The sequence below is a fragment of the Rhipicephalus microplus genome, chromosome X (genome assembly GCF_043290135.1).
Source record: "Rhipicephalus microplus isolate Deutch F79 chromosome X, USDA_Rmic, whole genome shotgun sequence".
In the NCBI taxonomy this organism is placed as follows: domain Eukaryota; kingdom Metazoa; phylum Arthropoda; class Arachnida; order Ixodida; family Ixodidae; genus Rhipicephalus; species Rhipicephalus microplus.
Window position 1 is genome coordinate 113,321,917 of NC_134710.1, and position 20,008 is coordinate 113,341,924.

Sequence of the window (20,008 nt, forward strand, 5' to 3'; positions counted from 1 at the left end):
CTTATCATATCCTTCCCCTTCACACTTTACTTGAATATATGTGTGCAATAAACGCTTTCTGGATTGTTCTCAGCGGACATGCAATCGTCAATGTATCCGACGGTTTTCATGGCGGTAGCGCTATGCTACAGTGGCGATGAGCCAAGAAAACACCAACGCAGTCAAGCAGGAATCCGAAGCTAAGCATTCAGGGACAGCCGTATCACTGACAACGATGGCCTCCTACATGCTTCCGACCTTCGACAATGCCACAGTTAAGTGGAAGCCTTACTTCGTTTAAGTGAAGGCTTATTTCAAGGCTAATGCAATCTTTGATTCTGCTGAGGAGAGGGCACTCATAGTTGCTGAACTTAGCACCTCGACCGTCCAAATCCTGATGGGGAGGATAGCACCTGCCAAGCTTAATACCTTAAGTTATGATGAAGTATAGTCAAAGTGATAAAGGACCACTACGAACCAAGGCGCAATGAAATCGCAGAAAGCTTCCAGTTTTTGAACAGCTGTCAGCAGGAGAGGAAGTCCATTCATGATTTCGTCATCGCAATTCGATGCATGGCGGACAATTGCAACTTCGGAAATTCTCTGAACAGGCTACTTAGAGACCGAATTGTCTGTGGTGTGCGTTCATGTGCTGTGCACAAGCGACTTCTGACAAAGATAGATGTAACTCTGTAGGAAGCACTGTCGATGTCAGTAGCCGCTGAAACTGCCGAAAAAAGATGCCACAACAATTTCTGTAGACGTACCACCTCTTCTTAAAGAGGAGCAGCGATGGCGTAGTGGTTAGAGCATCCGCCTCGCATGCAAAAGGTCCGTGGTTAAAATACCGGTGCTGCGCAGTTCCCAACCGGATAAAAAAAATCCGCGTGGTGATGGAACTGCATTACGAGGCCTGGGGTGCGGCCTCACCGGTGACCACCGCCGGGAACGCACTCCCTCACCAGAGAAGGATTGGCCACCCTGGTGCAGTATCTGGCTACTACCTCCCACATGCATACGTCAAATAACTCACGGCCCTCAGTCCCCAGCAGCTGCGAAGCAACTGACCACGTCGGCGGTGAGATCTGCAATGAAGCAGAGGTTGCTAAGAATCTCTGGATCTGGACAGGCCGCCATTGGAACCTAAACTTGGCAACGTTTAACGCTAGAACCTTATCTAGTGATGGAAGACTAGCTCTACTATTCGCGGAGCTAGATGGTGTTAAATGGGATATAATAGGGCTCAGTGAGGTTAGGAGGACAGATGAGGCCTATACGGTGCTATAGAATGAGCACGTCTTTGCTATCGGGGCTTGGCTGACAGAAGAGAACTGGGAGTGGGGTTCCTAATTCGCAGAAACATAGCTGGCAACAAAGAGGAATACTATAGCATTAATGAAAGAGTGGTAGGTGTCGTAATTAAACTGAATAAAAGATTCATTATGAAGGTGGTACAGGCTTACGCGCCTACATCCAGCCATGATGACGCTTCCGTTGAAAGCTTCTATAAGACGTGGAATCGGCAATGAGTAAGATAAAAACACAGTATACAATACTGATGGGAGACTTTAATGCAAAGGTTGGGAAGAAGCAGGCTGGAGACCAGGCAGTAGGAGATTATGGCATCGGTACTAGAAACGCCAGAGGAGAGCTACTAGTAGAATTCACAGAAAGCAAATATTTACGGATATTGAATACCTTCTACCGAAAATGAGGAAACCGCAAGTGGACATGGAGGAGCCCTAATGGCGAAAATAAGAACGAAATATTCTTTATAATGAGCGCACACCCAGGCATCGTGCAGGAAGTGGAAGTGGTTGGCAAGGTACGATGCAGTGACCATAGAATTATACGGTCTCGAATTCGCCTAGATTTGAGGAAGGAACGACAGAAACTGATACGCAAGAAGCCAATCGATGAGCTAGCACTGAGAGGGAAAGTACAGGAATTCAGAGTCTCGCTTCAGAACAGGTACTCGGCTCTTATGAGGAAACCAACCTTAGCATAGATACAATGAATGATAATCTGACGAGTATCATTACGGTGTGTGCATTGGAAGTTGGAGGCAGGATAGTTAGACAGGACATTGGCAAGCTTTGCCAGGAAACAAAGGATACCATTAAGAAGTGTCAAATCATGAAAGTCTCAAGTTCAACAGACAAAATAGAACTGGCAGAGCTTTCGAAGTTGATTAATTGGCGTAAGGTATCCGACGTAAGAAGGTATAACATGGAGAGAATTGAACACGCTCTGAAAAACGGAGGAAGCATCAAAGCAGTGAAGAGGAAACTTGGGATAGGCAAAAATCGGATGTGTGCACTAAGGGACAAAGAAAGCAAAATAACTACCAATATGAATAAGATAGTTAAAATAGCGGAGGAGTTTACAGAGATTTGTACAGTAGCCGGGACAACCACGACTTTAATACTAAATGAACTAGCAGTAACCCAGATGACACCCCCCAGTAATGATAGAAGTCAGAAAAGCTTTGGAGAGCATGCAAAGAGGCAAAGCTGCTGGTGAGGATCAGGTAACATCAGATCTCCTGAAAAATGAAGGACAGATTGTGTTAGAAAAACTAGCCACCCTGTTTACGAGGTGTCCCCTGACGGGAAGAGTACCAGAGTCTTGGAAGAACGCTAACATCATCTTAATACATAAGAAAGGAGATGACAAGGAATTGAAGAATTACAGGCTGATTAGCTTGCTCTCTGTAGTATGCAAGCTATTTACAAAAGTAATTGCTAACAGAGTAAAGAAAACATTAGAATTCAATCAACCAAAGGAACAAGCAGGATTTCGAACAGGCTACTCAACAATTGACCACATTCATACTATCAATCAGGTAATAGAGAAATGCTCAGAATATAACCAACCACTATGCATAGCCTTCATAGATTACGAGAAGGCGTTTGCTTTAGTAGAAATATCAGCCGTCATGCAGACACTGCGAAATCAGTGCGTCGATGAAGTACATATAAACATCCTGGAAGAAATCTACAGGGGATCAACAGCTACAATAGTGCTTCATAAAGAAAGCAACCGAATACCAATCAAGAAGGGTGTAAGGCAGGGGGACACAATCTCCCCAATGCTATTTACCGCGTGCTTACAGGAGGTTTTCCGAAGCCTAGAATGGGAACAGTTAGGGATAAGAGTTAAGGGAGAGTACCTTAGTAACCTGCGCGAATATCAACTCATGATTACGGAGTTAGACGAGGAGAGCAGAAAGGTGGGTCTTAAAATGAATCTGCAGAAAACGAAAGTAATGTACAACAACCTCGGAAAAGAGCAGCGCTTCGAGATAGGTAATAGTGCACTTCAAGTTGTAAAAGATTATGTCTACTTAGGGCAGGTAATGACCGCAGAGCCGAACCATGGGATTGAAGTAACTAGAAGAATAAGAATGGGGTGAGCACAATTGGCAAGCACTCTCAAATTATGACAGGTAGATTGCCACTATCCCTCAAAAGAAAGGTATATAACAGCTGTATCTTACCGGTACTTAGCTACGGAGCAGAAACCTGGAGACTTACAGAGAGGGTTCAGCTTAAATTGAGGACGACGCAGCGAGCAATGGAAAGAAAAATGGTAGGTGTAATCTTAAGAGACAAAGAGAGCAGAGTGGATTAGGGAACAAACGGGGGTTAAGTATATCATAGCTGAAATCAAGAAGGAGAAATGGACATGGGCCGGGCATGTAGCGCGTAGACAGGAAAAACCGCTGGTCGTTCAGGTTAACTAACTGGATTCCCAGAGAAGGCAAGTGGGTTAGGGGGAGACAGAAGGTTAGGTGGGCAGATGAGATTAAGAAGTTTGCGGGTATAAATTGGCAGCAGCAAGCACAGGACCGGGTTAACTGGCGGAAAATATGGGAGAGGCCTTTGTCCTGCAGTGGACGTAGTCAGGCTGATGATGATGATGATGATGATGATGATGATGATGATGATGATGATGATGATGATGATGCGTCCCAAGCTGCCATCACGATCAACCAGGAAAACATCAGAGATATTGGAGTGCGGAAGGTGTTCCAGCTATAGGCATGCTGCAAACAGCTGCAGATGGAAGAAGGCACGATGCTATGCTTGCGGTCTGAGAGGTCACCTGGCTAAAACGTGTCACAGCAACACTGGGACAAGATGTTCTATTCTATAGTGAAGCACCACTGCGTGAATGCCCTACGTCACACCTACGAGGATGTAGTTCGGAAACCTTGGGCTTGTTCAATGGATTACCGGCCAGTCTCCGACTAAAAGAAGACGCTGTCCCCAAATTCTGTAAGGCGAGACCTATTCCAGATGCTTTACGCGACAAAGTATCGCAAGAACTCGACCGGTTAGTGACACAAGGTGTAATATCGCGCAGTCAAGCATTCTAACTGGGCGACGCCCATTGTGTCTGTTCTCATTGACCGCTCTGTTAGAATATGCGGAGACTTCAAAGCTACTCTCTATCCTGCTTGTGCCACGGAACAGGGCCAGCTACCAGTTATTCAAGATATTTTTGCGTCTTTGAAAATGGCCAGCTGTTCAGTACGCTTGACTTGCGGGACACATATAACCAGGTGGCTCTGGACAAAGATTCCCGAAAACTTGGCGTTATTAACACTCACAAGGGCCTGTTTTGTTACAATGGGCTCCCTTTTGGCATTTCTTCCGCTGCAGCCATATTTCAAAGAAAAAATCACAGCATATATCCACGGAGTGAATTATGATGAGTGGTGCGCAGCCTCCATCCGTCCGTCTGCTTGTCTGTTCATCCATCCATCAATACCGTGCGTCCATGCGTCCATCCATCCATCCGTGCGTCCATCCATCCGTGCGCCCATCCATCCATTCATGCGTCCGTCCGTGCGTCTGTCCATCCAACCATCTATCCGTGCGTCCATTCATCCGTCACCGTCCGTCCAATCAGCCGTCCATGCATCCGTCCGTCCATCCGTTCATTCATCCGTCCATCCATCTATCCGTGCGACCGTCAATTCATCCATCCATCCGTGCGTCCATCAATCCGTCCGTCCATCCATCTATCTAGTGAACACTCAAAGTACCGCACTCCCGCATCTTTTTATCGTGATCGTAGTCGCGCTATCGTCTCTCTCCTTCCCCTGTGGCACATACCGGCTCTCTCGGATGTGTGCCACCGGTAGTTACGCACGGTCACGGAGGACGCACAAGCCACGCCATAAGGAGCTTCGACCCTAAAATAGATACGATTATCTCTTGCCTACCTGGCATTCAGGCTTACTCGGATGATGTTCTCATCTCTGAAACTCTTGGTGATGGCGGAGCACGATTGCACAGTGTGTTATACGATTCCGAGAACATGGCGCGAAGCCCAGGTACGATAAGTGTAAATTTACGCAGCCATCACTTGCGCACTGCATTGATCAAGCCGGCTTTCACCCAACTGAGCAGAACTTAGATGCTATCATTAACGCATCAAGCCCCGAAAACATTAATAAGCTGCGTTAGCTTCTTGGAATGATAACGTTTTATTCAAAGCTTTTGCCGAACATATGTCAGATATGTCGCTTCTATTGTGCCAGTTGTTGGAAAAAACGTGCGATGGCAGTGGAAGTCAGCACATGAATCTGCATTTCGCAAGGCAAAACAGTGCCTTTAAAATGCTGGAATTCAAGTGCAATTTGACCCATCGAGGCAACGGAAGTTGAAATGCGATGCATCCTCTCGTGGCATGGGAGCCGTCCTTTTTCACAGATATGGAGGTACTAATAGGCCGATCGGATTCCAGTCCAGAACTTTTACAAAAGCCGAAATGAATTATTCTCAATTAGAATGAGAAGCACTGGCACTGGTTTATGGAGTTTTTCTAAATTCAGGGATTATCTCCTAGGTCGAGAGTTCATCATGCCTACCAACTACCAGCCACTTTTGGGAGTGTTGAGACCCGACCGCCAGATGCCTGCAATGGCCGCAGCTCGGATCCAACGGTGGGCCCTCTACCTTGGCGGTTACCGTTACAAGCTTGAGTATGCCCCAGGAAGGAGGGTACTGAATGCTGATGCACTGAGCAGACTGCCGCTACGGAGCCAAGATGCCGTCACGGAACCTGAATCTGAAGGGTAAGCATTTACTTGAATAACCTGAATGACGGCGTAGTCGCAACGCGCGAGCTGAAGGAGCTGACGGCCAGTGACTGTTCTATCCCGTGTAAAACAAAACCTGTTGCACGGTTGGCTGAAAGGCGCAGTGCATCTTGGCCTTTCCTTAGTTCCTATTGTCGATCGCCGGTTTGAGCTTTTTTCTCGCAAACGAACTCGTCTACTGGGGACATCGTGTCGTCATACGTGCCGCAGCGTGGCAGAGTTTTTTGCACTTACTGCATGCGACTCATCAAGGCTCTTCGACAATAAACAATGGCACGATCGTTAGTTTGGTGGCCAGGATTGACCGCGACATAGAATTAACAGCAGCGCAATGCCAAAATTGCATTGACCATTTGCCTAGGCCTCCAACAGCCCCACCTTTGAACTGGCCGGAAACGCAAGAGAGATGGTCGCGGGTTCACGTAGATCTTGCAGGGCCGATAGAAGGCAAAATGTTTCTAGCCCCAGTGGATTCTCACATGAAATGGATAGAAACGGTGCCACTGAACACGGCTACTTGGGCAATCACAATCAACTGCTTGCGTGACATATTTGAGGTACCAAGAACCGTAGCATCTCAAATAGAACGCCGTTCACCAGTCACGATTTTGCTATGTTTGCTCGCAGAAACAATACGCATCTAAGAACCGCCCCTTTCCATCCGCAGTCCGATGGAGCAGCGGAAGGGCAGTCAGGACAGTTAAAGATGGTCTTCAGAAGATGAAATATGGGAAGTTCGAGCATAGCCTTAAAAGGACCGACAACTGCCAACATCAACTGAGATGACTGCACGAATGGAAAGATTGTCCCTTAAAGTCACTCACACAAACCATTTTTTTCTCGTGAGAAGTGGGTTTTTATTTTTATTTCTTCTATTAAAATCACGAAAAATGGCCTGTGGCGTCTCTGGTGGCAAAAACATAAGCTATCTTGAATTCCTTGTCACGTGACCATGCATTAATGTACACGGTCAACAATTTTTTTATTCGTACTGGAATATTTTTTATTCTTTATAGCAAAAGATATTATTTTTAAAAAGTATGTGTATAAGCTCGCGCTAGTAGTTTGCATTAAAGTGGCGCTGTCTTTGCGTGACATATGAGCAGTTCCATTTTCGATTATTTGGCTTGGCGACGCGGTGCAAATGCAGGGAAGCTCTACAGAGCCACACCGTCTCACTGTAACGCCTTGTTATTTTCATAAAATGTTCTAAAGCCCAGAAAAAACATGGTGAAGCATAGTTCCAGGACATCCTGCGAATTAAGAACAACGCCAGCATGCATAAGCCACAAAAACAGCTACCGACATCACTATCAATACTCAGCGTTGCCGGATGAAAAGGCACTGCCGTGTTCAGAGCCTTTCAGAAAGGAAAATACTGCTTATAAAATGACCACGGGCTCTTGGGATTAAACACTGCAGCTACGATAACTACGAATTGTAAGCTTTCTGTCGCGCAGGAAAAAACTCGATCGAATAAAGTTGCTCAATTACAGGGGGTCTCCGCAAAAATCCGGATGGTCGCCATTGGAAATGCTGCTGGGATATCAGATACGGTTGCGCCTGGACACCTGCTTCCCTGAATCTGGTGCGCCCACTTCTAAAAAGGAAACTGGCGAGTTGCTGCCGTCGATGAACTGCGCTGTGCATATCCGCAACTACGGGTCTAATCGTAAATGGGTCTCAAGGTTAGTAACAGCCACATCGAGGGGGCTTATGGTCACAGTGGAGACTCCTCAAGCAATCGTGCGGCGTCACATAGATCAAGTGCGTACTGGTAGCTGACTTTCACAGGACGAACCGCTGTGGACCGAACCAATCTCTAAAAGCAAAGGCAATACGCAAAAAGCGACGCCACTCGACCGGCAGACAACCGCGAACCCCGACGAAGCTGTGGGAGCGTCACCACAAGAAGCTTGCCCAGCCACCGACAAGCATGAGCCTGTTGCAGTTCTAACACCCCTGGCACTTCGGAGGGAGGAAAAAAAGACCGTACAACCACTCCGGCACCCCGCAAGAACACGAAAGGCAGTACATCGTTTTTACAAAGGAAGAAATGTAAATGCGGTGTCTACCCGCCACTTACGCTCGCGGTGCCATTGCGCAGGCGCCAAGATCATTTTTCTTGTTTCTTAACGTATCCTTCCCTTTTGCACGTATCCTTCCCTTTTGTTCTTATGGTAAGACCCAGGTACTTATATTCTGTAACTTCGTTCAAAGGTTGTCCTGAAAGATTGTAAGGGAAGGATAGAGAATTTTTCTTATTGGTTATTTTCATAAAAACTGATTTGTCGGCATTTAGGTTCATGTTTCACTTAGTACACCAGTCATATATATATACAAAGATTGGAATTCAATACTGATTGGTCTTCTCGACGACTATGACGACTATATTGACGACTATGCCTCAAGAACGCATTGAACAAATCATGTGTGCCCCTTATGAAGCAGAGCTTCCATAATCAGATCTCACGTTTGCAAGAAGCTGGCTATCCGGACCATGTTTCAGTTTACGTTGCAGAAAAATAGTTGAAAATTATTCGTTGAAGCTCAAGGTAGCCTAATGTCCATGACGATGCATCGGCACAAACGAGACGCCCAGGCACATTTTCTTATGTTCACCCGCTGTCACACAACCTAATAAAGGTGACGGTTTGGGACAATATGAGGGTGTTATTTTCAGTGTGCGATAGACTTGAAAAATTGTGTCATCACAAATCCATCTCGTGGGGAAAGGGTGTTGTGCACAAAAATGCATACACTGAAATTTGTGGTGTGCATATCGTTTGTTATTTATGTTATTTTGTTACCTTGTGTGAAAAGTATTGACGTCTGAGCAACAGGGCTCTAACCAAGCGCGTCGGTTGGGCTTGTTTTCCAGAGCGGGGGCCCACGCGCACTTCTTTCTTCTCTGTGGTGTGAGCCTTCACCTTGGCGTATGACCCACTACTAGAAGTAGGTGGCAATATTCCTCCTCAACAAAAAAAAAGAAAGAGCATCGTCTCGATGCTGTAAAGTTATTGCAAAAAAAAACAAAACAAAGTAGCTTAAACAATGAAAAAGTACACCAATAATCAAATGTTAGACGCGATAAGTTCACCAATGATGAGGCAATTGTTGGAGCAAAAATAAAAAAACACAGAAAAAGTGGTCTTTTAGGAACGCGCAAAATAAGGCTTCATGCGAACCACGTGTCAGAGGTCAGAGGTCGGTTGTTTTCGTTGTACCCATCGTGACGACGTAGCGTCCGGAACCACTTCCTAGTTTACGTCACTCACGCGTCGTAATACTTTATACGGACCGAAGTATCTGCATAGCAACTTTTCGGAGAGGCCACGGCGTCGAAAAGGGGTCCAAACCTGAACTTGGTCTCCCGGACTGTAAGATACGTCATTGTGACGCATATTGTAACGTCGTGCATCGACCTGTTGCTGCTGACCAATGTGAGGCCGGGCGAGCTGGCGAGTTTCCTCGGCACGCTCTGCAAATTCTTCTGCGTCAGTTCCTAATTGATTGGCGTCTTCACAAGGAAGCATCGCATCCAGCATCGTCTGAACATCGCAGCCATAGAGAAGTCGAAACGGTGTAAATCGGGTTGTTTCTTGAACGGCGGTGTTATAAGCGAACGTCACATAAGACAAAATGTTTTGTGTTGGACGTCGATGTACATGGAGATCATGTTTGGGACTGTCTTATTTAGTCGCTCGGTTAAACCGTTGCTCTGCGGATGGTAAGCAGTCGTCGTTCGAAGCCTAGTGTTAATTAGTCGAAAAACTTCAGCAATAAGCTGTGCAGTGAACGCTGTTGCTCTGTCGGTTATCACTGTAGATGGAGCACCGTGGCGCTGAACAATGTGGCACAATATGATAATACTCCGAATGATCAATTCTTATACATACACTGCTTTAAAATATGCGAATCCATGGGGCACTGATATTTGTAGGTACTTTGAGTTTCGATGACATCGGCTTTCCTCCTTTGCAGTGCGAATTTCGTGCCCTTTTTTAAGATTTATTACAACGCGCAATCACGTTTTTCTTTTTCGCCAAGATTTTCCATTAGGAAGTGGCATGATCAGTCACATCGACAGTAACATCAACGCGAATGTTGGCCAGGCAGCCATCGCAAGTGCGTGGCATGGTCCCGATAGAACGGGAAGAGGCCGATGCGGTGGAGTGTAGAAGACAACAACGTTCCTGGCAACGTGCGGAACAGACATCTGGACGCCGATGAGCTGTTCAACGCAATGAGTCCCGAAGAAAAGAACTTTTTTCGCTGCTATGCAACGATGGAGTGGAAGCCAGCCATGCACGCACTCGCCTTCGAACTCATTCCGACAACTGAGCTCAGTAACACTGGCATTCGTACCTCGCCGAGCTCGGAAACAAGTGTGACATGTCAAAATTTGTGGTGATGATCCCCTTCCTGTCTGCGGGATGCAAGCGGGTCAGATCTCTGAATGGTACGCGTGGTACGCTCTCCTGGTAGCTTGTAAGGAGGTGGAAGGAGTGTGTGCCGTTGTCGTCCACGCTCTGTAGCTAAGGCCCCGCTGATGCAGCGCTCTCGCAGGATATGTCGCACAGTGCCGCACGACCGCCATCGGCACCACAGTAATACGTAACGCCGCTAGCTGCTCCTGGTTTGGTCACCGTGCACCACCTGGACTAGGATGGATGGGATGCGAAGAGCGATCCACCGCTGCCACCAGCCCACGACTCGCCATCGCCACCACCTATGTCATCTTTCGCAGCTCCTCGGCCACCGACACCCCGGGACTTCATTCTGGAGCCAGTATGGCACCTCATGTTGAATCACAAACGAGATCTTCAAAACATCGGACTTTTGTAGACTCATCCCTTTAACCAGCTTGTGGCCCACATACCCGTCGGCTGACTGTGGCAAATCCTAGGTAATGACGTGGCGCACAAGCTTGATGTCCAAGCCTCGGGCAGCGACTTCGCTGGCCACAATGAGCGGGCAGGTGCCCCAACACAAGTCCAGCGTACCCTTGTGAGCCACTTCAGCGTGCAATAGCGGAGCCAGCGCCGAACCCTCATGCTCTCCGACCCTTTTCCGCAATCTATTCGTTGCTGGCGCACGATTTTCCGGACATCTCGATCATGCACTCGGTTGGCATTCTGAGCGGGGCCAACTAACGTGAATTTATGTGCTCATAATATTTTTGAGCACATAAGTAATTACAGCTAATTACTGATAGGTTCCTCGTGCTTGCCCGCGAGTTGCTCGACATGTAGGTCATGCATTCAGTGGGAAATCTGGGCGAGGTCAACTAAAGTGAATTTACGCGCCTATGAATTTTTAAAACATTTTGATACATATTTACTGATAGCTTTCTTGTGCAATAAGTGGCTTGAGATGCAGCATTCATCCTTTTGAATAAAAAATAATTTTACTGCGTTTATGAGTCAAATCACAATATAATTATTGTAGAGAGAAAGGCTCCAAAAATTCTATTCCGTGATTTTTTTACAGTACGTTTAACTCCAAGTATAGATGCGTAGCCGGCATTTCCCCTCCAAAGGAATGCAACCACTGCGCACTAGATCACAACAGCATCTTTCGCGTGGACGTCTGATCACCGTAACCACTGAGCCTCGGCGGCGGCGAACACTTCTGGGAAGTGTATGTAAGTTCGCCTGGATATTAGCAGCGTATCTTTATAAGCGTGATATTGATCCATGCTGGGTTAATAATAAGAGATGTGCTAATAATGATATATAAACTTTATGTGCGGCCCATCATGGAATTCGGAAGTGCATTATTTTCTGGCGGTGCAGCTTATAAAATTAGACCCCTAATACTGCCGGAAAGAGAAGCGTAGCGTTTGTGTCTGGGTCTACCAAAATATATTGCAAATAACGTGTTGTATATAGAAGCTCGCCTACCTTCTCTGCTAAAAAAGTTTAAAATTCTTACTGTGCAAGCATTCCGAAAGATATACAGTTCACACCAAAGACTCTCATTTTACGCTTTCATTCAAGAACCGGCTTTATTTTTCGAAACACATTGGTCGCGACTACACACCCCGCAAAAAATATTTGCAGAAGCAAAACAAAACTGAAAACTACAGCAACTGAAAGTAAAAATTAAACATATTGGTCCAATACACAATGTAAAGTCAATGCTTAGCCTACAATTTGATGATATATTTCCTCATAACGCGAAACAATTGGCACATAGGTACTTAAATGACTGGTTAGCAGATTATCTAGCTCACCTAGACATAAGCAACATCATTGCTACTGATGCATCTGTGTCAAAAGAAAAGGCTGAGGTTAGCATCTTCTCTCCTTCTCTGCACTGGTCCTTTTCGATTCGACTCCCAGATTATGCCCCAGTATTCATTGCAGAATTATTGGCTATTGTTCTTGCCCTACGCAAATTACCCTCAAGCAAATCATTAGCAGTTATCATTACAGATTCGTTATCAGTTTGTAATGCACTTTCTGCGGTGGTAAATGCAAAGCTGATGAATACGTTTCGGCAATTAGTACCGAAAAACGTAAAAAACTGCATTTGCTATGGGTACCGGGCCACCGCGGATTATATTTGAACGAAATGGCGCACTCTTTAGCAGCAGTATCTCTGAGTGGGCCCACCATCCCAGTTTTGCCAGATACGTCTTACGTAACAGCGCTAAGGTTCCGAAATGCTTGTCTGCAATGGCGAAACGGTAATTTGGATAAATTCAAAGATTTCGAGCATTTGAGGTATTGTTGGAATAAACAGTGGTGTGTATCTGGCCAGTTAGAGGTCGCTTATACCAGATTGCGCTGCAAAGTTCCACAACTAAATTATTACCTCTATTTGGTGCAACAAAATTGAAACAATTGAACATTTTTTTATTCTGTCATCGTTATTCTTATCGGAGAAAAAGATTTTTAGTAGCCCCATTACAAAAGCTAAGAATACAAGTAAATCTACCAGTAATTTTATCACTTGGCGGAACTTCATTTGGTTACTGCCACAGGGATATATGCTCCACTCTGTTTGATTACCTTAACGCAACTAAAAGATTACCGTGCTGGTGAACTCTAACCTTTTCGGATCTTTAGTTTATAATTCTTAGCTATGTCTGTCAAAAACAAGAGATGGTTTGACCGCTTGCTCAGCAAACATTTTTATTTATTTGTAGTATTATTTCCAAACTAATTTTCAGATTGGTTTTATTTTCATTTTAGTTTCATTTAAGTATCCTGCCGCCCGGTTCTTGGCCCGTCCCCCTCTGTTGGTGAGCGCCATCCATCATAGGTCATCATCATCATCATCATCATCATCATCATCGCTCTGCTTGTCAGCTGGTCGGCTTTACCTCTGCGTTTCCTTCAAATAACGTGTCTTCGGCTCACTGCTAAAGGCGTACTAGCTAGTGGTGGAGAGTGCTGGATCCAATTCCCATCCTGGAACTCCGCAACCGAACTCTACCTTCACCGTCAACGATGTCCACCGACGTTGTACAGCAAACCATTCCTACATCCCCACCTGCCCGCCGTCCCGGTGTCCCGAGACAGGTAGACCCAGTCATCTTCAGTGGCACAGATGAGCAGGACGTCGAGGACTGGCTCTCTTCGTACGAGGAAGTAAGCGTCGATAATAGGTGGGACGAAAACGACAAACTTGACTGTGTCCACTTTTACCTGAGAGGAGTAGCGTAGCTCTGGTTCAACAACCATGAAGCTGAGCTTACCGACTGGGCCACTTTCAAGATCACCTTCGCGGACGTGTTTGGCCGACCAACAGTGCGCAAGCTCCGCGCAGAACAGCGCTTGCGAGATCGCGCCCAACTGTCTGGAGAGGGTTTCACGTCCTACATCGAGGACGTTGTGGGCCTCTGACGTCGCTACAATCCCGACATGTAAGAAACAGCCAAGGTGAAACGTATTATCAAGGGCATCGAAGATGATGCCTTCCACATGCTGGTGGCGAAAGACCCGCGAAAGGTTGCGGAAGTTATTCAGCACTGCCAAAAATACGATGAGTTGCGAACACAGCGCATTTCAACACGACGTCCTGCTTTCGACATGACGACCACGTCACCATTGACCATTGTTACAATTTCATCGGAACAGACGGTATTGATGTCGCAAATCCAACAGTTCATCCGAGACGAAGTGGCTCGCCGGTTGTCTCTTGTGCCCTTCCTTCCCAGCAATACTCACGGGCTGACCTCGTCGCTGCGCCAGACCATTGAAGAGCAATTCTGCAATGCACTACTACCCACGTACCAGCCACCGCCTGTGTCCGCTCCCCTGACTTACGCTGACGTCGGCGAAGGCCGGCACATGCGCCGTCAAACGTCGTCGACTCTGCCCACCAAACGAACGCCTTCGACGCAACACGCGTACCGGCAGGTTCGCCGGTTTCCCTTTACGCCGTCCTTAAACGCTTCCCAACCTTCCTTGGCGCACACCGGATAACAGACCCATCTGCTACTACTGTCGTCTGCCAGGCCATGTTGAGCGGTTCTGTCGCCGGCGCGTCCCTCATCCAGGTACCATCGATGAAATCTATGGCTACGTTCACAAAGAGCCACCCCAGACGCCGCCCCTCGATGCTACTTCGCATACCCCTCCACCGAGCCGCCGCGCCTTCAACCAGCACCGATCGCCCTCCCCACGCCGACGTTCGCCTTCAACGATGCTTCGGCGTGCACCACCTGCCCAAACAGAAAACTGACCATCGCAATTCCGGAGGCAAGAACTGCACCGCCGTCGAACTCTACAAGGCCTCGTCTTCTACCCACTAACAAAATAACTGTTTTTATTGAAGGTGTTGCCGTTCAAGTATTAATCGATACTAGAGCTGCCATGTAGATCTGTATTAAGTGAAGCAATGTGTCGCAAGTTAAAGAAAGTTACGATTCCACTTTCTGGCTTCTCCCTGCGTACGGCAACCACACATCAAGTAAACCCTTCTGTGACGTGCACGGCTCGGCTACTCATCCAGGACGTTCTTTACGTGGTCGAATTCATCGTTTTTCCATACTGCTCGCATGACGTGATATTTGCCTAGGACTTCCTTTCCACACATCATGCCGTGCTTGATTGTGCACGGGCCGAACTGGAATTATCATCACTCGCAGACGATGATTCTAACAAGCCTTTCATTTCTCGTGTTGTCGTCGCTGCAGACACGGATATCCCACCTATGCCTTCGGTTATTTTGCCGATCTTCTGCGACCATGCTGCTTTTTTGAACGTCATGTTCACGCCATCTGAAGACTTCACTTCTCGAAAAAACGTTCTGCCTTTTGCTCTTCTGATGGTCGAAAACACTTCCGCAACCATTTACGCCACGAATCTCTTTTCAGTGCCAGCCAGATTATTCAGTGGTGAATTCATCGACCGTTTTGAGGACATTGATTGTATTTGCGCCTGTCAACTGCTCGATCGCGCAACAAGCCTTCAGATCGCCAGTGTTACTCTCGCTTCCACGTCCACCACATCTTCCCTGGACGCCTCCATTCCATCGATGGATTTGGACCTTCCTGTTGTCCAACGAACCCGTTCTTGACACTTCTCGACCGCTTCCGGGCGTCTTTTGACTTCAAGCAAACCAATCTGGGCCGAACATCTGCAATTGTTCATCGTATAGACACCGGCGCCCACACACCATTGCCTCAGCGTCCATGCCGGGTCTCTCACTCTGAACGCCAAGTTATTGACGATCAAGTGTCTGATATGCTCAATCGTGGTGTCATACAGCCGTCCAACAGTCCGGGGGCCTCCCCAGTGGTACTGGTCAAAAAGAAGGACGGGAGCATCCGATTCTGCGTTGATTACAGGCGCCTTAACAAGATCACGCGCAAAGATGTTTATCCGCTCCCCAGAATCGACGACGCTCTAAACTGTTTGCAAGGATCAGAGTTATTTTCCTCACTGAATATTCGATCAGGATACTGGCAAGTACCCATGGACGAATCTGTCCGTGCCAAGGCTGCTTTTGTAACTCCGGACGGCTTGTACTAATTTAACGTGATGCCGTTTGGTCTTTGCAACGCCCCTGCGACCTTCGAGCGTCTGATGGACAACATACTTCGAGGCCTCAAATGGCATACGTGTCTTTGCTTTTTGGACGACGTCGTCGTTTTTTTCAAAACACTTTGATACCCATCATCTGCACCTCACAAGTGTCCTGGAATAACTCACACATGCTGGGCTCCAACTAAATTTGAAAAGTGCCATTTTTCCGCTTGGAAGCTCACCATCTTAAGGCATGTTGTCAGCAAGGATGGTGTTCTACCTGGCACTGCAAAACTCCGTGCCGTCGCCCAGTTTCCTAAGCCATCGACACTAAAGGAACTCCGAGCTTTATCGGCTTATGTTCATACTTTCGTCAATTCGTCCGAAATTTCGCATCCGTAATAGCCCCTTTAACACGGCTACTTTCTGAGAGTGAAGGAATTTCGGCGTGGTCTTTCACTTGCGATGACACATTTGTGAAACTACGTCATTTGCTGACATCTCCACCGATTCTCCGTAACTTTGACCTAGATGCCCCTACCGAAATCCACACTGACGCTGGTGGAGTCGGCCTTGGCGCTATTCTTGCTCAACGCAAGTCTGGTTTTGACGAGTACGTGGTTTCTTATGCCAGTCGCACTCTTGCTAGGGCTGAAGAGAATTATTCAATCACAGAAAAGGAATGTTTGGACATCGTTAGGGCAATCACAAAATTTCGACCATACGTCTATGGCCGTCCATTTGACGTCGTGACAGATCACCACACCCTCTGCTGGTTATTGTCACAAAAAGACCCGTCTGGCCGTCTGGCTTGTTGGGCATTGCGTCTCCAGGTTTATGATATCCGTGTCATCCACAGGTCGGGCCGCCGACATTCAGACGCCAATGCTCTTTCCCGCTCTCCACTTTCCCATGAACATGGAAGTGCGTCTGTTTCCAGTCCCGATGCTGCGGCACCTTCGTTCACTGACATGCACTCCGAGCATCGCCAAGACGCTTGGATAGTCTCTATGATAGAGATACTGTCTCAGCCAGCCCAAGATACCGCCAATCGTTCATTACGACCTCCAGCTCGACATTTCGCCATCCATGATGAACTCCTGTACCGTCGCAACTACCTTTCCGACGGCCACAAGTGGTTGCTTGTGATTCCTCGCCACCTACGTGCTCCTATTTGCAACTTCTTTCACGCGGATCCTCAATGCGGCCACGCCGGTGTGATAAAATGTATTCCCGCCTCCGGCTGTGGTAATATTGGCACGGAATGTACCGACTTGTCCGACAGTACCTACGTTCGTGTTGCAAATGTCAACACCAAAAAAGCCCACCGAACATAGCCAATGGACAACTGCAGCCGCTGCTTTGCCCATCCCGACCTTTTGACCGCATCGGAATTGACTTGTACGGTCCCCTTCCCTACACTCCTGACGGGAATCGCTGGGTGGTTGTCGTTATCGATCACTTGACACGCTATGTTGAAACTGCAGCGCTGCCAGAGGCCACATCACGTGAATTTGGCTCGTTTATTCTTCACAATCTTGTTCTTCGCCATGGCGCACCTCGTGAGCTACTCAGCGACCGCGGACGTACGTTTCTTACCGAAGCCGTACAAGCCCTTCTTCGTGAATGCAACGTTGTGCATCGGACAACCAGCATGTACCATCCGCAAACAAACGCAATGACCGAACGGTTTAACCACACACTGGGCGACATGCTGTCTATGTACGTGTGCGCTGACCACACTAACTGGGACCGCATACTCTACTCTGTTACTTACGCTTACAATAGCGCCCCTCAGTCTACGACAGGGTTCTCTCCGTTCTTTCTTATCTACGGGCGCGTACCTTCCTCATTCATGGACACGATTCTCTTGTGCCGTCCGGACGCTTCAGAATCCACATTTCTATCCGAAATCGCAACCTATGCGGCAGATTGCAGGCAACTCGCACGTTCCTTAACCGCACAAGATCAAGCGTTCCAGAAAGACCGTCACGATGAAAGCCTGCTTGCACAGTCATATTCGCCTGGCACGTTGGTATGGCTTCGCGTTCCCTCATCTGGCCCGGGTCTTTCCACCAAGATACTGCCGAAGTATGAAGGCCCCTACCGAGTCCCTACGTCAGTCCTCACCGGTTAACTATATTGCAGAGCCGGTTCAACCATGGACCGACCGACGGCGTCGCGGTCGTGAGACTGTTCATGCTGATCGATTGAAACCGCACTACGACCCACCCATCCTACCCAGTCCATAGGTAGCCAGGATGGCTCCTTTTCTTAGGGGTAGTGATTTGTAGCATTGATATATGGCACAGGCAGGAGCACCAGTGAAAGAAGAGAAGGAAGAGTGTTGTTGCTGCTCACGTTCGCTCCGATTGACCGCTGGGCGGTTTTACCTCTGCGTTTCCCCCAATTAAAGTGTCTTCGGCTCACTGCAGAAGGCGTACTAGCAGAACCGTTTTTTTTCTCGTGAGAAGTATATTTTTCTTTTTCTTCTTTCACTGAAAATGGCGAAAAATGGCTTGTGGCGTCTCTAGTGGTAAAAACGAACTATCATGAATACCCTGTCACGTGAACATGCGTTAATGTGCACGGTCAACAATCTATTGATTGGAACTGAAATATTGTTTGATTCTTTATAGCAAAAGATAATATTTTAAAAAAGTTTATCTATAAGCTTGTGTTAGTAGTAATCATTAAAGTGGCGCTGTTTTTAGGTGACATATGCAGAGTTCCGTTTTTCATCTCTTGGCTTGGGGACGCGGTGCAAATGCAGGGAGGCTTTATATAGCCAAACCATCTCATTGTAACGGCTTGTTATGTTCAAAAAATAGTTGTAAAGCGCAGAATAAACGTGGTTAATCATAGTTCCAGGAAATCCTGCAAAATAAGAAGAACGCCAACATGCATAAGCCACCAGAAATGCTACCGGCATCGCCATCAATACTCAGCATTGCTGGATGAAAAGGCACAACCATGTTCAGAACATTTCATATCGGAAAATACTGCTTATAAATTGACCACGAGCTCTTGGGATTAACTACTGCAGTTTCGATCTCTGTGAAGGGTAAGCTTTATGTCGCGCAGGGAAAAAACTGGATCGAAAAATGTTGCTCAGTTACAGGAGGTCTCCGCAGAATTCCGGATGGTCACGAACGGAAATGCTGCTGGGATACCAGATACGGCTCCGCCTGGACACCTGCTTTCCTGCAGCTGGTGCACCCACTTCTGAAAAGAAAACTGACGAGTTGCTGCCGGCAACGAGCTGCGCTGTGCATGTCCGACTGTATGGATCTAATAGTAAATGGGTGTCAAGACGGGTAACAGCCACATCGGGAGGGCTTATGGTCACAGTGGAGACTCCTCAAGCAATCGTGCGGCGTCACATAGATCCAGTGCGTACTGTTAGGTGACTTTCACAAGACGAACCACTGTGGACCGAACCAGGCGCTACCAGCAAAGCCAATACGCTGAAAGCGATGCCACTCGACCCACAGACAACAGCGAACCCAGACGAAGCTGTGGGAGCGTTACCACAACAATCTTGCCCAGCCACTGACGAGCATGAGCCTGTTGCTGTCCCAACACCCCTGGCACTTCGGTGGGAGCAAAAAAAACGTACAACCGCTCCACAAGAACACGAAAACCAGTACATCGTTTTTACGAAGGAAGAAATGTTGAAAATGCAGTGTCTACCCGCCAAGTTACGTTCGCGGTGCCATTGCACGGGCGCCAAGATCATTTTTCTTGTTTTTATCGTATCCTTCCCCTTTCCACGTTATTTATATATATGCGTGCAATAAAAGCTTTTTGGGTTATTATGAGCTGACCTGCAATCGTCAATGTCGCCGTGTTTTCATGACGGCAGCTAGGCTGCCACCGCTATGATACACTGACCATGTTGGAATTTTATCCTATGTGGATGTTCACCAAATGA

General features: G+C 47.3%; 1 protein-coding gene across 2 annotated transcripts in view; it reads left to right on the forward strand.

The window, feature by feature from the left end:
• Positions 1 to 20,008, forward strand: part of LOC119176325 (uncharacterized) — a 101,846-nt gene that overhangs the window by 68,482 nt on the left and 13,356 nt on the right. The window contains exon 1 of one of the 2 annotated variants that reach the window (XM_075877435.1): positions 5,888 to 6,067. The exons of the other annotated variant lie outside the window; for it this stretch is intronic. Coding sequence (XP_075733550.1) covers positions 6,040 to 6,067 — 28 coding nt within the window. The 5' untranslated portion in view covers positions 5,888 to 6,039. Of the gene's footprint in view, positions 1 to 5,887; positions 6,068 to 20,008 lie in introns of those variants that run through there. 2 annotated transcript variants of the gene reach the window in all.